A 22,468-nucleotide genomic window follows, 5' to 3' on the forward strand; every position below is an offset into this window, starting at 1 on the left:
CTTCACCTTAACTTAACCACTAAGCTACTACATCCCACTAACTCTTGTAATTACACTTATTATCCATGCATCTAAAATGACTAACTATGTTATAATTGTTGTGCTGCTAATTTCTCAGCCCCTCACTACACTGTGCAACAGGTGAAGAATTGCTGTGATTTTTCTAGTTCTTCGCTGTTGCTGCTGGATTGAAATGAGTCTACCAATCAATAATACAGCCATTAGCGGTACTTTTCTTTTCTATTCATAGATGAAGGAGGGATGCCCATTTGCTCATAACAATGGTTTGTGATTTCACACCAATTCAAGAGCACTTGTATGAGTGTGTCCACTCTTTTCAAAACCTTTATAATAAATGTTCATAAAAGTCATAATTGGAGCAAATATCTTTAATATAACCCACATTCTTTACAGACAACAATAAAGACAGGACAAATGTCTTCACATTAAAAGCAGGAGATATTAGGGTGGACAGTGATGTTTATCCTAAAGTTATCATATCGCATGATGTAAACTGCACTACTGGACAAATAGTTTTTCCCCGAAAAGTCTGTCTGTAGTCAAAGATTTACAGAACTCTTCTATGCTTTATTTATACTGAGGCACAAATCACAAATCAAAATAGTGGTAGAATGGTCCTGGTAAAATATGGATCTCTCCGAACTGCTGGTGGTCCTTTCTTATTTTCACTAGGAGGACATCACGAGACTCAGAGACTTTGAGAGTCTGAGAATTCCATAGAGCGGTTCCAACTTGTCAACTTTGCCATTGCTGGCTTATAGGTCTAGGTCATCTCAATCTCCATGCCCGAGGATGACTTCAGAGGGACAGAGTCAAAGCCATCAGATGTTCTCTGCAAAGGAACAAGGTCGTCTAAATTACTCTAAAACTATAATATTCATTATACTACTTGAACATTTTTAAACTTAGAGCTTTTCCATACATTGTTTCCATTTGCTAATTGTTATTTGGGAAAATGAGTATAATCATTGTTCTGTCTTCAACCTTAATTAAAACTTACTTATTCAAAGCAAATTTCTCTCAAACATCAAACATGTATTATTCAGTCTGCTCCACAATGGTTGAAAAAGATCAGTTTACCTCTCTCGAGAAGGATTTAATTTTGGTGAAAAAGGATTTTTTGGTGAGGTAGATGAGATCATCCTCTGCATCCTCTCCCTCCATAATAGCACAACTGTCAGCAGCAGGAAGGTCACACTCTTTTGACTCGACATTCATCAGCTTTGAGTACTTATACTCCAGTCTGTTGAGTGGATATTTGTATTTAGATGCATTGTCACACCACATTTACATTAGGGCTATATGTACCTTGTCTTATGTGAATTAAATTGATCTAAATTGTTTGCATGCTTAGAGTTTTGAACAATTTTGCCTTGTTTTTTTTTTTATTGTTTTATTGCCTTTTAGTGCATTTTTTGCTAATATACAAGTTTGAGCCTAAGAACCATATAGACTACACTAGGTACACTATATGGTACACTATATGGCCAAAACATTGTCGACACCTGATTGTCACATGCCAATTCCAAACCATCCAAAACCATTGCCATTAACAAGGAATTTGCCACCTTTGCTGTAATAATAACATCCATTCCTTTTGAATGGCTTTCCACTAGATCCTGAAGTGTGACTATGGGATTTGTTCAGCCTCAACAGCATTAAATGTCTCTAATGTTAGACAAGGAAACCTGGTGAGCAATCAGAGTTCCAATTAATCACAAAGCTGTTCAGTGAGGTCCCGGCTTTGTGCAGACCAGTTGAGTTCTTAAACTATGCCGTTAGTTTTACTTAAGAGAATTATTTTTTAAACTAGTGTGTGCTTCCAACTTTGGGGCATATGTTTGGGAAAGGCACACATATTGGTGTGAATGTAAAGTGTCCACACACTTTTGGCTAAAGAGTGTAGCACTAAGCAAACTCTTGCTTGACGAACGGGTTAGCATTTTTGCAGCCATTCCAGAGCTATAACACAGACCTATGGTGTGAAGAAAATAGATACAATATGAGAAAAAACTATAGAAGATTAAAACATGCTCTGATGTTAGCACTCACTTCCGTGTCCGTTTCCAGAAGTAGCAGCTGATGGTGATGAGTAGTATCGCTGCCACCAATCCAACAGAAACACCAAATTTGAACCAGAATTCCAAAGTGACACAAGCACTGATTTGTGGATCTGGCAGAGGTACTCCATCTGTACATTTCCGAGGCTGCTGCCACACATAGGTAGTCCTCTGAGAACACACACACACACACACACACACACACACACACACACACACACACACACACACACACACACACACACACACACAGAAAGCTTTAGAGCATGGCTCTCAAAATTTACTGTAAAAATCCAAGGACCCACTTATAATTCATTAATTAGTATTCATTTGTTTGAATAGTATCTTCTAGCTATTGAAACCTTAAGCACATTAGGCTAATATGTACAGTATAATCATATTTATGTATTAGAACCATTAGAGATTTCTCTACTTTCTGATTAAAAGGGACCTGTGTTTCTTACATAAAATCCAAACTCAAATTTAAACATTCTGTCATATAACCCAAAGTTTGTGCAACTATATTAAAACTACATGTTTTAAACTATAAAACAAACAACTATCTATTAGTGTGAGTGGCAAAGTCTAAACTTATTTAATAAGGGTTCGATCTAAATCATAACATCTAAATACTCTTCATCATTGTTGTGTACATAACTGTGCTTACCCTGACAATATCATGACCTCAATATCTGACACTGAAAATGAATGTAAGGTTCTGTGTATTACTCTCGGGTAAACTCGGTTTTATATCATCATGCAGGACGAACCCAAGATTCATAACACAATAGGCAGCTTCTCATTCCACATTCTATTTATCCACATTCTACTTGCACCCAGACATAAAAGAACAGACTTTAAGTCTGGAGACTGGAACTTCGCTCTAGATGTTCTCCATGTGAGTCATTATAATTGTGTACTATAATTGCTGCTTTTGCAATGTATAAATGTTCTTGAATATTAAAAAGTCTCCAGCACAGCTAATATTGCAGCTAACATCACATAACATTAGCATTAAATATGCAGGCATTAGCTAGATACATTCAATGTGCTTAAAGCAAATTACACAATGTTAAACTTTTCCATGAATTCAGATGAAAAAGCATATATGATTTTAATGTCATCTTAATAGGCTCAAAATCCCTTTTCCTGCTGAGTTTATTATCATGTATTAAATATTTAATGAGATAAAGTGATTACATAAAAAGAAATTTTCAGATTTGATCAAAAAGGGTTTGATTTTAGATTCTGTATTCAATTAGAGTTCATATGTAATTGTCAAAGTATATTTGAAGTAACTTTAAATGAAAGGCCTTGTTGAGCTGTAAATGTAAATTACAACTAGATTATGTCCAAAGACCTTATAAAACTAAGGTCACAATATGTCACAGTCTTTAGGAAGTTCCTGCACCTTAAGTGTCATGACATTAGGGGTCAATGTTTATTGCTAATGTCTTATTCAGTATGATTTTAGTAAGTAAACTTACCTGAATTCCATTGATACAGGCACTGACTATCTCTTTATAGTTTCTCTCAGAACAGAGAGGACAGGCATATTGAGAACGCCACAGGAAATGGAAGTAACAGCCATCACATGTTCCCTCTGTACAGTTACTGCATAAAAAGGAAGATGAAATAAAATAAGAAGTAGACCTAAGAAATAGTAGACTCACATTTCCTTCTTTGACCAGAAGGTGTTGCTATGCACCAAAACTTTAGATGAATCAGCAGCAATTTTCCTAAATTTGTGGAGTACAGGAGTTTGTGGAGTACACAATGTGTTTGCATTTTCTTTAGTTCCTGTGCTTGTGGCAGTTAATCTGTTGACTCTTGCTGCCTTCATTTCAGAACTCTGCAGTGTACCTTGGTAAAGAAATCTGATCCACTGCCGTTACTGTGGGATCACATCTGAGCCTGATGGAGGTTGATCTGCCATTTTTACATGCCTGCGTCGTTTCACTTGACCTAAAAATGCAAAATTATGACAGGCACAAGATTAATAACAATTCTTCTGTGTCTTCATTAACTTTAAATTCTGCTTATTTTCAATTAGTCTCTGATCTTACCGGTAGTAAAATATGACATCAGGTAGATCAGATGTATGTGCAGGGAATATACTCTCAGAAGATGAGATGTCATCAAGTGTGGAGTCAGTGGTTATCCCTGTAGAAAATAAAAACAGCAGGTTTCTATCTAAAGTGGAACAGCCTTTATTGTTTGGTTGCTGCACCATAAGCTTATTTATGACTCACCAATCAATGTGCTGCCGATAATAAAGGGTTGTGATGACACCACACTTTGCCCTCTGACATCTGTAGGCACTATGATTGACTGGCAAATATAACCATTCACCTCCTTCCTGGTCTCTGTTACATTATCAACACAGGAAGCCAGAGCACGGTCCTAAGAGTACATAGCTGGTGGTTAAAAATGGTCACTTTGTCTTGGATGGCTGTTTCTGATTGTATAATGTGTTTTTTTTGTCACATTTGCAAAGGTTACATTTGTCCATTTTTAAACAATCATAGTACTTAATAAAAAATATGTTTTCTTGCTGCTAAAATTAGATATTCTGGAGGTAGAGCATTTGTATATGAAATTCACGAGTGTACCCAGTATATGCTTCACATCATGCAAAATGAAGGAGAAGCAGTGTGTGCTCTGTACCAAGGACCATGTATGTGCTTCACTGTCTTCATTCCCATTGGTAGTCGCTGCACCAATCGCGCCATATTTACATTTACAAGTTAAACTTTTCTCAACGTCAGGTCACTACTGGACATGCCCATATATAGTCTCCAACAGTCGCTCAGGTTGCCAGTCACAAAGTCACAAATTTTCAATGAAAACAAATAAAAAAAGTTTCTGGTCATTTTGTCATTGCAAGTTGCATTATGTGTGAAAGTAGCATTAGTCATTTCTGTGGTAAATATTTTACTAGCAGTTAACTAGCCAACTAGCTATAAGGAATGAAAGATTATGCAGAGGTGTTTCCAAATTGTATCTTAATCCTGACACTTTTAATAAAGGTACAAGTTTAAAAATGGTCCTAAGCCAGGTTTGAACATTAAAAACCATACACAAAAATCAAAAACTATTTTTAAATGATATGATTTGGATATATAATGTACATTCATACATGCTAAATTTGTAGCATGTTACAGCTTAAATCTTCAATATCAACTTATCACAGCGAGTTACAGCTCATCTAAACTACTGAAATTACCTCTGTGCCACACAGCCCCACACTAAACTGATGCACATAGCGAAGGCCTTTATTGGTGAAGCGAGGACTGCTCTGAAATTGAGTGACACTCGCCAGGGGAGAGAAATCATACTGCAGAGTTTCTCCTTTATGCTGCATATTCAGTGTGCAGTCACTCACGCAGGCCGAGTGGGCCTGAAAAAAGGATATATATATTTAGAATTCTTTCATGAATACTGTGTTTGATAAATGTAGTAAAACAGACATATCAACAATGTGTTATGCATTTTATGTTTGTTGTTTTGACAAAATATAGTATATAGTGTTGCAGTAAATGAAGTGATAGAAAACGTTTTTGCAGTGCTTACTCGGTTGCTCTTAGTATTAGGTCCGCATGGAATGCAGGCTTCCTCTCCCAGAGGCTGCTCAGGCCTTATGAAGGTGTTTGGTGGACAACTTCTGCAAACTCCAGTGTCATTTAGCATGTAGTGTCCAGGAGGACAGGAGACGCAGGCTGAGTCTGAATGAGAGGAATCTAGTGCACACTGTCGACAATGAGAGGCCACGCCTCCGATCACATTTGTAATGTGAATAGAGTAGATCTTAGCAAAGTCTGAGCTGTGCTGCCTCTCCTGCAAACAAAGGAGATAAATATTTATTATAAAACGTTAATATTTTTCATAAAGGTCCCCCAGACGCCACTGTTAGTTAACGTTAACGCTATGTGAACTTCAGCATTAAAACACTTAATGACGCAGTGCTGTTGAATTCATGAATCTAAATGGTAGAAGATTTTAATGAAATTTCTATAAAAGCTCGGCATGTGTAAGCTTGAATCAGTTTGTATTATATATATATATAATGCAATATTCATTGTATGTTATTATTTATATGCTCTTGTTCCAAAATCTGCAATCTGTAGTAGCAGCCCATACACAAGTACATGATGAGAAAGACAAGTTAATTTACTGAAAGAGCCTCAGTAGTCAGTTCTGTGTAGAAGTCAGCAAGTTTTCAGATAAGGCTTTGAGTTTTCTCTGTGAACTAACATCTGTTTAGTTTAAACAAAGTGTTATGTAAAGGTAAGACTGCTTATACCTGCTATACTTTATAACAAGAGCTAGTTTGTCTCATGGACACTCCAGAACAAAATAATAAACATAAATATAATGCTGTAGTATAATAGAAAATATAACTGCTACTATAGAAATATGATAAACTTGCCTGCATGTCAAGCTATCTAGAAATAGCTTTTATGACATAAATAACATTAGATATATATGTAAAGACACATGTTTTAATAGAGAAATAATGTGGAAGCTCTTCTACGGTTCTCACCATACTGTAGGCATCAGTGCGCTGAAAGCCCCAAGTAAAGCTCACAGTCAGATTGCTCTTAATTAGGTAAGAGTAGGACTGCTTCCCAGTGGTGCCTCTCCAGGTCTCCACAACACGATTGTTCCTTTCATTCAAGCCCTGTGACACACACACACACACAATATATGACATATATGATATATATATATATATTTCAAGAACATGAGACCTGCACATTTCTATTTGCAGTTCTCAAGTATAAAGTGATTACAAAGGTGCAACAGTTAGTGACTTTCAAAGTAAGTCGGTCAAGTGCCAGTTATACAAATATATAAGTAGATAAGTAAGTAACACAAACTGCTTTATGCAATTTTTACAGTCAGAATGCTTATAATTACCTTGCATTACTTTGTATAAATGAATTGCTTAGATGCTTACTGTCATGAAGTAAAGTGCGCAATCAGCTGTGCATTTAGTCTCAAAGACAAATGTGATTCTGGAAAGTTCTGGCCTCTCATTAACTTTATCCAAGGAGTAGGGCAAGCTGAGCATGATAGAGATATGAACAATATGAAGATAAGAAACTTTCACCTTCAAAGAAGAAAACATCAAACATAAGCAATTGTAGCATTAACTTAATGTAATTTCCATAGATCTTCTGTGTTAATGTTATGCATGAGGAATATTAAGTGGGTGTATAAATCTGCCATTTCTTACCTGTAACCAGGTACTGTGATTGTAAGCATCATGTAGTCTGAGTCTAAATCCCCAGGTGTGGTGTAAACATACTCGCCAGCTACTTCCCACCCTGTTGCAAAAAACTGCAGTTTTAATTACACAATTGAGCATCTGGTAAAATATAGAAGACAAATCTCTGTATCCCCGAACTGGGATTGCTTACATAACCATTTATCGTTTGAATTAAATTGTGCTGAATTAGTAATTAGTCTACGAATAGTGAGCTGAATTAACTTCATGACAACTAAATGTGTCAATGTTCTACATCATCTTAAATCCATCTTATTGTGAATAAATGGCTCTTTTCTCCCTTCACAGTTTAATCTCTGCCTGACTTCAACTACAAGGCTTTGCTAATAGGTCTTTATAGTGTCTACTTCACAGGCAGTGAGGGTCAATGGATTGAAGAAAACATGTGCTTGGTCCAGACGTGCACCATAAGGCTTTGTTTACCTGTGCTCCTCTGAGTGCCACTATACTCTCGTCTGTAGACTGAACTATTCATGTTGCTGGGCATCCTGTTCCACCACTTATACTCAAAACCCATTACTGGCTCCGTTCCAACCAGACACTCGGAACATGCTGTATACAAAACACAGATCATTTTAATCTGTTTAATCTTCACTTTAAATTTTAATTTGTTAGTTGAGCTGTGTGGTGAACAGTTTGTGTATCACACCTGATCCATTGGAGTAGAAGCCAGGTGGACAGGGTTGGCAAGCTGAAGAATTGTTACTGAAGAATCCAGGATTACATGGAGGACAGGTCTGCATTTCCCCTGAGGCTGGAAGAGTCACTGCCCCCTCTGTGTTCTCATTGCAGATCTTTGGCTCAATCCATTTATACATCAGCTGCGTCTATAAAGAGACAAATGAAAAAACAAAATGGAACCAGACTACATACTGTCTATCTGTCTTGTAGAAGTCACATATACATTACAGCACAGTGAAATTATTTCTTACATCCCAACATTATAGGTTATTCCAGGGGTCATTATAGGAGTCAGTCATAATAAAACACCCCTGGAGCAGAGAGGGTTTAAGGGCTTAAGGGCCCAACAGTGGCAGCTTGGCCGTGCTGGTGCTTGAACCTCGAGCCTCCGATCGACAACCCAGAGCCTTAACCACTCACGCCACCACTGCCCCAGTGGATTTTGATAATACAGATGAGTATAAGGATTTGAATCCCCTCAGAACAAAATAAAGATGTGTATTTTATACTAAGACATATAATGTATGGTAGTTATAAATATATAAATAAAACTTTAACAGCATCCAAATTTTTTACTGCAATAAATTATATCTTAACAAATTGATCAAAATGATCTAGTATTCCTATTTAGACGGTTACGAAACACAGAATCTAAGATTATTAAACCTACTGATAGATTTGCTAATATCTTGATATTGTCTTGTTGTATTGGCAGATAATTTTGCTCATTTTAAGCACCCATTTCCAGAAAGAAGCAAAATCATCTGCTAATAGAATAAGAAAATTTAAAGCTTCGGAATAATAAAATATTTATGGAAATAGGCTTAATAATCTTATATTTGGTTTATTTAATAAATAAAGAAAATAGAATATAAATGTGAATTTATTTGATATCATTTTACTTGAATTTCAAAGCTGTCATTTTGTTGCAGTGATTGGGTGTCTGTGTCCATTCTTTTTGACATATCTTTTCACTGCCTCAGTCATTGGTGTCAGAGCAAACTTTTATCTTTTGCTTCAATGTACTCTTTTTACAGCAGATTTTGCCTCAAGGTTTGGCTTGTGGTGTTTACTTGCAGGATGCAATTTTCCTTTTTATTATTCTTTTCTTTTTTATTATTAAAAAAACATGGTAATGGAAAATTTGGGACTTTTTACAGAATGTTTCTTTTTTATTAGCCATGTAGAGACTAGTAGGAAATACCTGAATGCATTATTTGTTATAGGAAGAATTTCTCATGATTATGGCTTTCAATAATACCTGTCCTTTAGAATCACAAGGAGTGTGAGTGTAAAAGTAGTCGCTGGATGTGCAGGGTGGCCTCCGCTCACATGTTCCTGACCCGATCCCTAGACACATATTAAAGAACCAATGCGCGCGCGCACACACACACACACACACACACACACACACACACACACACACACACACACACACACACACACACACACAGCTCTACTGATAGCACAAACAGCAGCCACATAGGTATGTCCTACAGCTACTTTGATACAGCATGCAACTCATTTTCATACCCATTACACAGGGGTGAGTACATGCACATGGTTCATCTTTATCATAGTTATATAATAACACTAAAATAAAATTTTCAACTATTTCTCCACAAGCTAATCTCACAAAGTATAGTAACAAAAGCATTTGCATTCCAGACTAACACTGTTTAGTAATGGGAATATCACTTGTATACGACTATGTTAAACACACAAGAAACCACATACCTGAATATTTCCCTTCTTCACACTGCTGGCATGCAGTAGCTCCCTTATTGGAGTAGGTGTTGACTGGACACGGGGTGCAGTGAGCAGCCCCAGGTTCAGCACTGTAAGTGCCAGGCTTACAGTGGAAGCATTCAGATGTGTACGCAACCCCTGTGGAGAGTAGACCAAGTATTGGAAAGATCTAGTCACTTTTTTTTAAGAAAAAATGAAGAGGGCAAAAAGTAAGTGAATGTTAAAGGTCAATTAATGACACAAATGGATAATGATTAAAAAAAAAGCCAGTTATAAAAGTGATGTATTTAGGAAGTTCTTGTCATCTTCTGTGTTAAATGTTTACGCATTAAACATATTGAGTCGGTATGTGTAAGTTGATGCACCAGTACTTCTTTATTTTAATAAAAAATATATTATGATGAAACATTATTTCCTTGTTATTCATCGGTGGCAAATTTGACACTTTTTGGGAGAGGGTGATTGTAATGATGATGATGATGATGGATTGAACACAAACCTGAGATAGCAATTTTCTTCAGCAGAACTGGTTTTACAGCACTACCATAAAGAGAGAACCCAGTGGTTCTCCAGTAGAGAACATTATTCCCTCTACTCAGTTGCACCTGGTTAGGGAACACAGAACAAAATCAATGAAAGAATTCTAAAACATTCACTGCTCATATGGTATGCGCCAAACACACCAACACAAACAGGCAAAAATGCCTGTAAAAACACTTACATAGTGAGATTCCCAGTCATTCTCAGAAACCTTCATCCAGCGACTCTGAGAATCTGTAGACTGACACTGATCATTCTGAACCTGACAACACACACACAAAGGACATGGATAAGAAAAAACATTTCTAGAACCACATTTGGCTGTAATGGTCAGGTGTCTACATACTTTTGGCCACATAATTTCTTACGCAACAATTCTTCAGTCCGTTGAGAGAAAGACTCTAACCTTAATCACATTTTGGTGCTAATTTAATTTATTTTATGTAATTTAATGTATTTAGTAGCAGTCTGCTGTGTTGGCATCACAAGAGGGTTTTGTTAGCTAAGGGCCAGTATTCACTGTTGTCTGTGGTCTTAAAAACTCAAAAAGGTTTCAACGATGTTTAATATCATATTAATGAGAAATCCGCTGTCAAAGTACTGGAGAAAGCTGGCCGTAAAGGTCTAGAATGCAATGCAGCTGATAACAGCCACCTACATTTGACATTATAATACTCACGTAGAATTCAAAGAAAATGCTGTTATCAGGATAGAAGTACTCGAAAGTGACTGAGCCAGGCTGTTTTAAATTCACAGTGTACGACAGTGTGGAGCTGCATTCATCTGTGTTAGAGGATATGAAGTCCCCCTCAGGAGTCCAAGTTGAGCTAGACCCCATCAAATACACACAAACACACACATACACAAACAACAAAAGAACATGGACATGTATTATTAAAATGATTTCTGTTTTAACATTACATTAATTTAATGTAAAACAAACTAATATGTATATATATATATATATATATATATATATATATATATATATATATATATATATATATATATATATATATATAATTTATAACACAGCATGACTGTAAAGTAGTTTAGAGTCCCAGTTTTGCCTGTAAATTCAAATGAGAGGATTAGATTTAAGCCCCTGGTTTATTAAGTTGTCATTTCCACAGGAAAAACCCATAAGGGTGTGTATGTTGGACACTTGATATAACAAATTAATTGTAATTGATGCTTACTGTAAGATGTTTATTTAATGTTAATGGAAGGAGTCTCAGATGTCCGTGCTTTGTAAAGGTTAGTAAAATATCCACCACTGGAGTCTTCAGAACAGACGGTTTTACACTTTCCATATCCTTGGTAATGTAACAAGCTGAGTATTTTTTGTCTTTTTAAACTCAAGAAAGAAAAGGCTGAAGGAATAATTGTTTATTATGTAATCACTAACAGGAACTACCTTGTCACACTGATTTAAGCCCCATTAAATGTAACTGTAAACGGTTGAAAAATCCCAATGTATGGTTCATTAATAAATAAAATTACAATCGTTAGAATATTGTCAAATAATGTTAAATGATGTCAAATAATCCACTTCAGTGGGTAACGGTATTACATCACCTCATTGTGGATTATTTTCCTATACCACTGTTTTTATTCCCTACTTATTTGCTGTGATGTGTGGATGTAATGATAGGAGCTGAGTTGAGCTCTATGAGCTTTCTTATTTTTCCATTTTCTGGTAATTTATATAGTGTTATAATCCATGTTTGTTGACATATGTCTCAAAATATAAAAACAAATATGAAAGATTCACACACATCTATATTCCTAATCACACATAGACCCACATACAGTACAACAGAAAACAATCATATTATACAATAAGGATTCAGGGGGGCAAAGTAATTATTAGCCCACAATTTGACAAAACCCTCATTACAGCTACTCACTTGGTGCAGTTTGTGTTGATGTTTCCTATATCCATGTTAATGCCGTGGCTGATAAAACCAGCAGGTAAGCTGTCCCATGTTTCGAAGGCCACTCCTGTACCCAGGGAGTAGGTCCCTGCTGCACACTTCTGACACTCCTGTGTCTTCATGTCTAGGTATTCACCTTCCTTACAGGAAAATGCTGTCAACCAGGAGTTAGTATAGTTCTCATTAGGATATCAATATTTGGTCTTTTATAGCTGATCTTTAGTTTTTATAATGTTCATATAAAGTTCATTTTATGGCATTGTATTTAATAGGAAGCACAGCACAGATATGACACCGTCTCGTGTCAGACTCATGTTTTCAGGTTGCAGTCAATATGCTAGCCTTATGAATCAGACAAGTGACACCTCAAATGGAAGCTAAACAAGCTAAGAAGAAAATGATCTAATCCGTTTGTCTTTCTTAGGATTTTTAGTTTCATATTCTTAAAAAGAAATCATTAAGGGTTTTAAGAATAGTTTGGGTCTTTAATTCTACTCAGGTACCTTTGTGACCAGAAACCACTCTGTTTTAAAGTTCTACCTTTAACAGTTTATGTTGAGGGACAACTAACGTACCTCTAAGGGTCTGTATGTAACCTGTAAAAAAGCATGTTTTTTTGCTTTGATGAGCAACATGGAGCATGCTTACAACAAACTGACCATTTATAGCTTCCTAAAAGATTTACTTGGTATCCTAATACTGAAACTTTCAGGCTTCTACAGATTGAATTGTAAACATGATCATCTGGCTCATGAATGCTGGAACAAAGTACTGTAAAGCCTTGTTACTCACTGCAGTGTGTTCCTTTAACTGGGTCAGGGAGGCCTGTGCATGTTTCAGGCTTGTTGGGTATCGCCACTCTCCATCTGGATCCCAGAACATCACAGTCTGTGTACTCAAAGTGGTAATCTGACTAAGATAACAACACAAATATACATGATTCATTACATTCAAAGATAAAGCGAGCTTAGAAAAAGAAGCAATTAGTGTGTTACAATAAGGCAGTATTTGTAATGACACAAATTTATCCTGTAGATCAAGTGAGGTAAACATACAGGTGTCATTATTTTCTTTGGTTACATTTATTTCTTGCTGTTAAATTCTATAGTTGATAAACAGTCGATAACTAATAAACTAGAAAAACTAGTGGCACTAATATATACACTTTCATCTAAACAATTATTCAACCCCCTATTTAAATACAAGGTCAGATCAATATTTACACAGGGATCCGCCACACCCTTTGACAACCACCTTTCAACTAGGATGTTTAATTCCCAGTCCCCTTAAGGCTGCTTAACAGGAATTATTTACTTACCAAGATGGTTTGGGAAACAACGATAAAGCAGATTCTTAAACAAGCTAACGCTATTGTATTCCATGTAAATACAAATATTTACAAACACTATTAACCAGTTACTTAAAAACTAAAGAAATCTCCTTACGTTTTATCTCCTTACGTTTAGTGGTTTATTAAGTGTTGTATGCTGCCAGCTCCTCAACGTTTACACATGGATTTAAGAAACAGTAGGCCAACTAATCAACATGCACCTATCTAAACCTGACAGAATGCCACCTGGAGTAAGATTAAACCACAAGAATTTAAAGTACACTCAAATACCCTATCTGAGGCAGAACTAGATTAATAGTTAACAAGATAGAAGGGCACAGGGGAAAAAAAGGTTCTTCCTGGAAACTGTTTCTATTAGTAAAGCTACATTAACTCTGTTCATGATGAGACAGAAGATAAAACACTCTATGCATCCAATATCAAAGAGAAAAGTTAAAGAATATAAAGACAAAAATAAGTATTTTAATTATATCAGTAAGGCTTAACAGCAGTGTCCTCGCTAACACTAATCCTGGTATTCATATTATTATAATAAATCCAAGGCAACAGGACAGAGTGACCCATGTTTCTATGGCGTCTCTGCCTACATTGTCTTCTCTCCTGGGCCAAATGCAAGGTCTTTTAACCTTCGTGAGGGTACAGAGTGAATAACATTATATAAATGCAGTGAACTGAACTGTGCTATTCTCATCACCAGGGCCAGTTAAATATAATAAAGATACAATGCTTGGTTGAAACAGGACTTACAGAAAATGACATCAATCCATGAGGTAACTGTTTCTCTATCACCAGATGTCAATTTCACACAGGTTTCAATAAAACCTGTATTCTTATCATCTACTGATATGATCTTCAGGCTGACAGATTCCACACTACACTTATTCACCTCTGAGTTAACTTAGATTAACTCAGTTTTGGCTGCTTACATTTAATGCAAACATGAAATGACTTTTGTGTTTGTTTGTTTTTTTGTGTGGTTTCCGAGTGTCATCTATGCATCTATCTGAGAGATGACCCGACCACACTGAATGCTGAGGTGGATTCAAAATTGATCAAAACATAACTACTAAATTTTTCTTCTGTTACATAACTTGAACATTTATTCCACAAATTATTCCTTATAATCCTTCCCAGCTTTTATGATATTCACTCTCTCTTTGCATCGCTAAGCTTGCAATCATTTGATCAACTCACTGAGTCTAAGTAAACACCCGTAGAATAACTGCAACAAATAAACGTGTAAGGTACGAAAAATTACCAATATGATCCAATTCCCGTGTGGTCTCATTGTTTATATATTATATCATCTAAAGTTTAGAGTTTAGATTATAAACAGAGAGAAAGTAACTCAGTTCAATTCTAGACAATATACAGTTTATAAACTATTTTTATAGAGGTTTTCATGAACAACCTTGTAGCTGAGTCTATGTAACAGGCCTGTATGAATACCCTGGACATACAGGACGTGTCTCTTCAAGATATTAAAAATTCTTTGTAGTTAGAAAAAGTTATTTTGTGTATTTTCATTAAAGCCCAAAAGATATTAATCTAACAGGGTAGCAGCATAAAAGTAAGGACAGAGTGCTTAGCTCTCAACCAACAACTCCTAATGTCCTTTTCTGTCCATATGCATGACTTCTGCTAAAAAAATGACCTATTAATTATGGATGTAATTAGGAAACAAGAAAACGGTGTGCTGAATATCCAGTACAGCTGCAGCTGTTCCAAAAGGCCAGACATACATATATACAAACTGTATCAGAATAGGATCATTCGTGCCAAAACAATAGTTGAATAAGATGCACAGCACAGGTGTGACATTATGTAGTATCATTTAAAGACCAAGGCTTTTTTTTCCCCACAGAAAACATCTACATGGATAAGACTGTAAATAAGACATGCTTTTGCACTTTCATGGGTTACATGGTGCACCATCACGACAAAAATACCTTTTTTTGGAACACACACAAAGGTGGACACCTGTCTGAGCCATCTGCGACAGTTATAATAGTATACAAATACAGTTAGTAAGTGAATAGAGGAGAATCCGATCAATTTAGAAAAATTTTGCTTCTCTAGGCAAAAAAAATGGTAGCATATAAATGTATTTAACTAATATATACATGCATATATTTATATACTGTATGTATATATATATATATATATATATATATATATATATATATATATATATATATATATATATATATAAAATAGATAATTTCAAACAAAGCAGAGGAAGGAGACATATGATGTTATGATGCTTTGGTTAAAAGAATATATCACGATACTTCGGTTTCTGAGCTAAATTCCTGCTCCATTAACATATGTGCCAGGTTTGTGATTAAGAATCATTCATAGAAATAGTTCAAAAGCCTGTTGTGAAAAGAAACATCACTTTTTGACTTGTAATCATTATATAAAGTGATCTTACCTCTTTACAGCTGGGCAGCTCCATCGACTCGAGCGCCTCTAACACAAGGAGTGTTAAAAATAGTCTCGACAAGCTGTACTGTGAAATAACTGTAGACTGTAAACGTTTCAGTAGCATCGTTGCAACAACGTAAATAGAAATAAATAGAAATAAACTGTGTGCGTGAAGAGAAAATCTTGAATAAGAAAAAAGAGCGTCCTGTCAGAGTGACAGCTGTTAGTTTGTCTCGCGCTGCTGCACGCGCTTTATTAGTTCTCCGGGTCTCGCGCTGTGACATGCTGCTGCTGGACACTGTGATCACATCACTACACAATATAAACCCCCAAAACACACAAACACTGACTTCTTGTGTAGATCTAAAAAGCCTGGAAGGATGTGGGATTTTAAGGCAACCGTTTCAACACAGATAAAGATTAAAAGGCAGGTTTTTATTTATTATTGGTGTGGATATTTGTGTTATTTACAGTTTCTACTGAACAAGTTGTGAAAAGTCTTTTTTATGAGGAACAACAGACTACACACAAAAAAGTTGTTCTCTTAGTATAAAACTATAAATTGTTATTGGCTACATTTGAAGTTACACTCACCGACCACTTTAAATAGAAACACAAACCTGTTTATTAATGCAATTATCCAATAAGCTAATCAGGTGGCAGCAGATCAATGCATGAAATCATGAAGATCTTCAGCTTCACATCAAACATTAGAATTCATTGTGTGGTGTCTGGGGGTTCTAGTCATGTTTGTTGGTACCAAATTCAGGGTCGGGCTGTTGGTGATCTGACCAATCATTTTTACAACTACCTAGTAGAGATCTAGTAGATCTAGAGATCTATTGGTCATGGGAATGGGAAAAATTGCTAAGAGAAGATTACTGGGGTAAGAATCATACTGCCTCGTGATCAGGGGAGGACCAGCAGAAAGAACAGGTAGTGTTGTTGCATTTGTTGAAGTCTAATAGCATCTAATTAGGATACATTTTGCAGAAACCTGGATAATAGCTCTACTGTGTTCATAGAAATAAATAAGCTATCAAACACAATTAAGCACTTGTATGTTTAAAACCATTTCAGAATAAGCAGAAAATGCCCTAGTGCCCTGTCAATATTCAGCTTCTCAACTTAATTGGATTTTATAAACCTGTGTCTACTGTAGCCTCAGATTTCAGGTCCCGGCTGATATTTGTGGAAACGTACATTGTTGTAGCCTGTCTGCAAGGCTGTTACTTGCTACGAGCAATATATAGTCACTTAGGGCCCCAGGATCACCATAGAACCCTCATGAACTTTACAATAGGTATGCAAAAAAGCACAAGTTCATACATGAGACAACTGGTCTCACTTGCTACGTGAGAATAGAAACTAATTTACATAGCAAAATTAGATAACTAACATGAGAAGATTGTGAAGATAGTGATCATGAAGCATTCACATTTATCCAAGTAAAAAAAAATGCAAGTATATTTTTAAGCCAAATTTATCTTGACTATACTATATATTTATAGTATAGTATATAGTATAGTACTATATACTATATATTTAAGTGCTAATGTTTACAATAATATGATTGTTGTATAGTGGGGCGGTCCTTGGTTTAATGTATTCTGAGACACTTTTCTGCTCACCATGGTTGTAAAGAGTGATTAGGTGCCTTCCTATCAGCTCAAACTAGCCTTGTCATCCTTTTCTCACCTGTTCCATCAACAAGGTTTCTCTGAATGAAGAGCTCCTGTTCACTGAACCTCTATCTTGACCGCAGTGGCTGAAAATCCGAGATGGGGGTTTGTGAAAGATTCTACTCAGCTGGACAGGAATGAAATAGGTCTTTTTACATTGGGTTTAAAGAAGTTATGCTTTAAAAAAAATTATACTGAAGCAGTTAACCACAAAGCGGCACTGCTGAGAATAGTTTTTTATTTTTACGACTAAATCTCGTAGCAACGGTTGACATGACAACGACGCAAACCTGAAGTTGGATGCTAACCGTTTATTTCTGCCTTTAGAGGAAAAGCATAACAATGTCGCGAGACCCTTTTCCTTTCCCTAAATACGACAACGATCAGACTTTTTCCGGAAGTAAACCATGCCAGGTATCAGTTTTGTTGACGTCCTACTTTCATTGAATGCCCGTAATACCGTGAAACTGAAGTGTTGTTTTTATATAACGTACAGAAGCCGCCATTTAAAACCCCCACACACATCGCTCAGAATGAAGAGCCGTGGAGCCGCTTAAACGACAGCCAGACTTTATCCAGCATGAGGAGAAGTGTCCTGTACCATAAAGAGGTGAGCTGAGCTAAGTGCACGTTTAAACACACATTATACACAGGCGTCTTAACTTGTACTTTTCTTAAAGGCCCAAAAAGACAGCCTGGACTTCCATCTCAGCGCTTTCTACAATAACCATGTGGATTTCCTTCTGAACAAGAACGAAACTTTGTTCCAGAAGGAGTCGCTGTTGAGAGACAATAGGTGGGGTTCGTAAGCCTGGTCAAGTCGATGCACATCTTTAATACAAGAAATACCAGAAATGTTGCATTTCTCTCCTTTTCAGGGGTAACGATGACGATGCTCAAAAATGTAACGATTATAATATGAAAATAAGAGTGTGGATAAACCCCCAGAGGTATTCCGTCCATAGCATCGAAGGGGCGATAGGTGAGTAGTTTCAACTTCAATACGGGTGCGAAAAAAAAACAGTTAAACCTCAACAGCGCCGCCATCTTGGAGTCAAGCTTACATATCAGAAATATTTTACAATTACGTCTTCTTAGAATTGACTATTGGCCAGTTAAAGTTAAATCTTTTATTGAAGCAGTTAAAAATGCTTACAGGTTTAATTGACCTTATTCGATTAGTTTTTCCTCCTTGTTCTTTCAGAGTCTCACCATAACGCGTCTACAAACAGAGGCTACTCCAGGAAGCATGATGGCGGATTTTTCTCAATTTAACACCAAAGTACCACTTTTTTCACTTGCAAGCTCCAAAGAAATGACATGACTTTTTCGGTAGTCGTTTATTTCGAACTGAAAGCCACACACACACACACACACACACACACACTCTAGCTAACTAAAGGAACACTTAAACACACCTAGTGAGAGTTATGGTGAAGATCAGAATCGCCTCTATACTCATAGACCAGTCGGGAAAGATTGGAGGAAATCCTCCAGACTCCCACCAGCGCTAGTATATCTGATCAATTCATCATTTCTAACCACAATCTCCATTGCGGTGCCCTGAAGCTGCTATCCGGCTATAAAGCCGCGACGCTCATCGCCATAGCGGCTAAAGCGAGTCTCTTCTCATCACCTCTGAATCCGAGCAGGGCAGCAACACGGATCAGATCAAATAAGATCATGGTGTAGGTTTTTAAATAGAGTCCTAATTAAACACACAAAGACGCGCGCACACACAACTACATTCACACAACACAAACACTCAAGCACAACACACTCACTCAGCAACACTCACGCATTGGAGGTCGCTTCCGGGTCAGGGGTCTTTTATAGCGCTCGGTTGCACTAGTAAAACAAAAAGTGAACAGCGCCTCCGTGCGGCCGGTGTGTGGTATAAACAACGATATGATGCAGAAAATTGTAGTTCAGACTTATATGTGCTTTCTGTATCTTGACTAATGTTATTCATATAACTCTTATATTTTGAAATCTTGTGAGTATACAGCTGACTGGCTTTGATAATGAATAAAACACTTGAATGATCATTAATGATAAGTTCAGTGTTTTATTTTGATTTATTTTTTTTTGTCAACATGCAAATCTAAAGAATTTGATTTTTCACTGCAATCTAAAAATGTTATTGTTGAAGGTCCTAAAAGGAAGAGAAAATAATGTCTTTTTTCAGAGTGGAAACACGGCCACACGGTTAAAGCAATAAAAATGAAAATACAACCCCTCGATTTGCCTCATTCCCAAGATGTGTGATAGAAAATTAATAAACAAAATAAACTTAAGAAAATAAAATATTTGGGTTCATTTTTATTATATAATAATTAGATATTCATTATTATCTAAATGCCTGTTCATGACTGTAATGGGAAAGGTAATAGGGAAAAAGGAAAAAAGGAAAGTTAAAAGGAAATCATTGCAATTATTTAAATATGTCATACATGCACGGTGGCTTAGTGGTTAGCACGTTCACCTCACACCTCCAGGGTTGGGGGTTCGATTCCCGCCTCCGCCTTGTGTGTGTGGAGTTTGCATGTTCTCCCCATGCCTTGGGGGTTTCCTCCGGGGGTTTCCTCCCCCGGTCCAAAGACATGCATGGTAGGTCGCTCTGGAAAATTGTCCGTAGTGTGTGATTGCATGAGTGAATGAGAGTGTGTGTGCCCTGCGATGGGTTGGCACTCCGCCCAGGGTGTATCCTGCCTTGATGCCCGATGACGCCTGAGATAGGCACAGGCTCCCCGTGACCTGAGGTAGTTCGGATAAGCGGTAGAAAATGAATGGATGAATGAATATTTAACACATTTGTTGAATGAACAGATGAAAGTTAATGTACATGCATAAGCCTAATACTGTGTAGGTCCTATCTGTGAGAACAAAACTGCTCTGACTCATCAACGCATGGACTCCACAAGACCTCTGAAAGTGTGTTGTGGTATTTGGCACCAAGGTGTTAGCAGCATATCCTTTTAATCCTGGGAGTTGCAAGGTGGGGGCCGCTACCAGTGTGTACCACCAATGTTTAGCTTGGTGGTATGTGCAAAGTAACACTAACATGAATGCCAGGGCCCAAGGTTTACCATTAGAGCATGGCCCAGAGTGTCACACTGCCTCCACCAGCTTGCCTTCTTCCAATAGTACATCCTGGTGCCATCTCTTCCACAGGTAAGCAACAGAGATGCATCTAGCCATCTGACCGATCTGCGGCTACACAACCCCATATGCAGCAAGCTGTGATGCTCTGTGTGTTCTGACACCATTTTCCTCATAGTCACCATTTTCTTTAAACAATTTGTGCTACAGTAGATTTTCTGTGGGATCAGACCAGATGAGATAGATGTGACCCTGTCTCCAGTTCCCTAATTGTCCTTCTTAAGACCATTTTTGGTAGACTTTTGCTCCCTAATATAGCCCATCCCTTGACAGATGCCACTGTAAAGAGATAATCAATGTTAATAATGTCATCTGTCAGTTTTTTTAGTGTTATGGCTGATCAGTGTATGTGTTTTTCAACAGACCCCCCCTGCCTTGAAATTTGACAAACGTGAAGGCCCTTCAAGATAGACAGTATATTTGCCAAACAGAATCAAGTTCAGTAATCTATTGTGTTTGTTGTATCACTGCACCTAAGTGTTGACAGGGATTGCAACTGTTAATCCTGGATTACATTCCATGTTAATCTTGGGTGGTGTAATGGGATTTCAAACAACTGCAGTTCATGATAAAACCATCAGCAGTTTCCCTGGCTTCAGCATCAGGCACAACAAAACAAACAATTACATGTGTTGAGTTGAGGGGTTTCTTTAAGAAAATCTGCTGAAATGGTCTTGCTATAAGCAGACATAGTCTATCTCAACATTTTCAATCTGTTAGTATTACAAATTTACTATCACAAATTTATCAATATTTAAATGTTGAAAACGGGCATGGGAGAATATGGGACACAATGTATTTCTTATAAATGCAGGGTTTTTCTTAAGTGTTGTTATTGTCAAGTAGACTTGTATCTTCCTTCCTCTCATCACATACAGAGGTAAATCTAGGAATTAAATATGGTTCCCAGAAATTACCCTACTGTGCAGAAAACAAAAAATTAAGGTATTAATTAATGGACACCTGACTAATAAACCATCCCCACTCCCCATTTTGCCACTATAACAGCCTCCATTCTTCTGGGAAGGCTTTCACTAGATTTTGGACCATGACTTTGGGGATTTGTATTCATTAAACAACAAGAGCAAAAGACACTGGGTGCTGGTGTGCAGTGATTGTCAGTGCTTCAGTTCATCCCAAAGGTGTTTAGTGTTAGGCCACTTAAATTCTTCCACATCAGCTTTGGGAAATCATATTTTTAAGGACCTCACTTTATGCACAGTGGCATCGTCATGCTGAAACATGTTTAAGCTTAAGGTTATAGCATACAATGACATTTTGAAAGGTTTGTGTCTACTTAGTTGTAACTTTGTTGTCAGGTGTCCACATGCGTTTTGGCCATGCCTTGATTGTAATTACAGAACCATTGCACACCAATCCATGTGGCTGTAATATTAAGTAAAGTTAAACACCATAATTTTCTCTGTTTTCTTTTTTACACCAAGAAACATGTTCAAACATCACATTATCTCTGTGCATCTCTCCAAATCAAATTTCAGCAAACTTATTAATCGAATCCCAGCACTAAGAATCACAATTAAATGTAAATCTGTTTCAAACATAATGAC

The 22,468-nt window shown here is 36.9% G+C and overlaps 2 protein-coding genes and 1 non-coding gene across 4 annotated transcripts; 1 reads left to right on the forward strand and 2 right to left on the reverse strand.

The window, feature by feature from the left end:
• Positions 1 to 374: 374 nt before the first annotated feature.
• On the reverse strand, positions 375 to 17,460 carry elapor1 (endosome-lysosome associated apoptosis and autophagy regulator 1). 2 transcript variants are annotated; one of them, XM_060880937.1, is made up of 22 exons: positions 16,064 to 17,460; positions 13,071 to 13,191; positions 12,252 to 12,432; positions 11,021 to 11,168; positions 10,523 to 10,603; positions 10,301 to 10,406; positions 9,790 to 9,939; positions 9,314 to 9,402; positions 8,021 to 8,198; positions 7,795 to 7,923; positions 7,321 to 7,411; positions 7,042 to 7,147; positions 6,625 to 6,762; positions 5,655 to 5,918; positions 5,308 to 5,481; positions 4,334 to 4,484; positions 4,148 to 4,244; positions 3,945 to 4,046; positions 3,569 to 3,695; positions 2,074 to 2,252; positions 1,102 to 1,264; positions 375 to 853 (listed from the first exon to the last, which is right to left on the reverse strand). In XM_060880937.1, exons 1-22 carry the CDS (start codon positions 16,178 to 16,180, stop codon positions 785 to 787), a joined length of 2,961 nt encoding a protein of 986 aa, XP_060736920.1. In that variant the 5' UTR covers positions 16,181 to 17,460; the 3' UTR covers positions 375 to 784. The 2 variants fall into 2 exon arrangements, with proteins under 2 accessions (XP_060736920.1, XP_060736922.1); XM_060880939.1 differs by lacking the exon at positions 16,064 to 17,460 and adding an exon at positions 13,724 to 14,928.
• A 339-nt stretch (positions 17,461 to 17,799) lies between these two features.
• On the forward strand, positions 17,800 to 19,648 carry cfap276 (cilia and flagella associated protein 276). The gene is made up of 5 exons (XM_060880940.1): positions 17,800 to 18,152; positions 18,235 to 18,348; positions 18,419 to 18,534; positions 18,617 to 18,720; positions 18,943 to 19,648. The coding sequence occupies exons 1-5, from the start codon at positions 18,081 to 18,083 to the stop codon at positions 19,011 to 19,013; spliced, it is 477 nt and encodes a 158-aa protein (XP_060736923.1). The 5' UTR covers positions 17,800 to 18,080; the 3' UTR covers positions 19,014 to 19,648.
• LOC132854252 (small Cajal body-specific RNA 2) lies at positions 19,174 to 19,546 on the reverse strand. Its single transcript, XR_009649235.1, has one exon. It is a non-coding gene; the product is annotated as a small Cajal body-specific RNA 2 (non-coding RNA).
• Positions 19,649 to 22,468: the final 2,820 nt, after the last annotated feature.

This window comes from Tachysurus vachellii, chromosome 11 (genome assembly GCF_030014155.1).
Source record: "Tachysurus vachellii isolate PV-2020 chromosome 11, HZAU_Pvac_v1, whole genome shotgun sequence".
In the NCBI taxonomy this organism is placed as follows: Eukaryota; Metazoa; Chordata; class Actinopteri; order Siluriformes; family Bagridae; genus Tachysurus; species Tachysurus vachellii.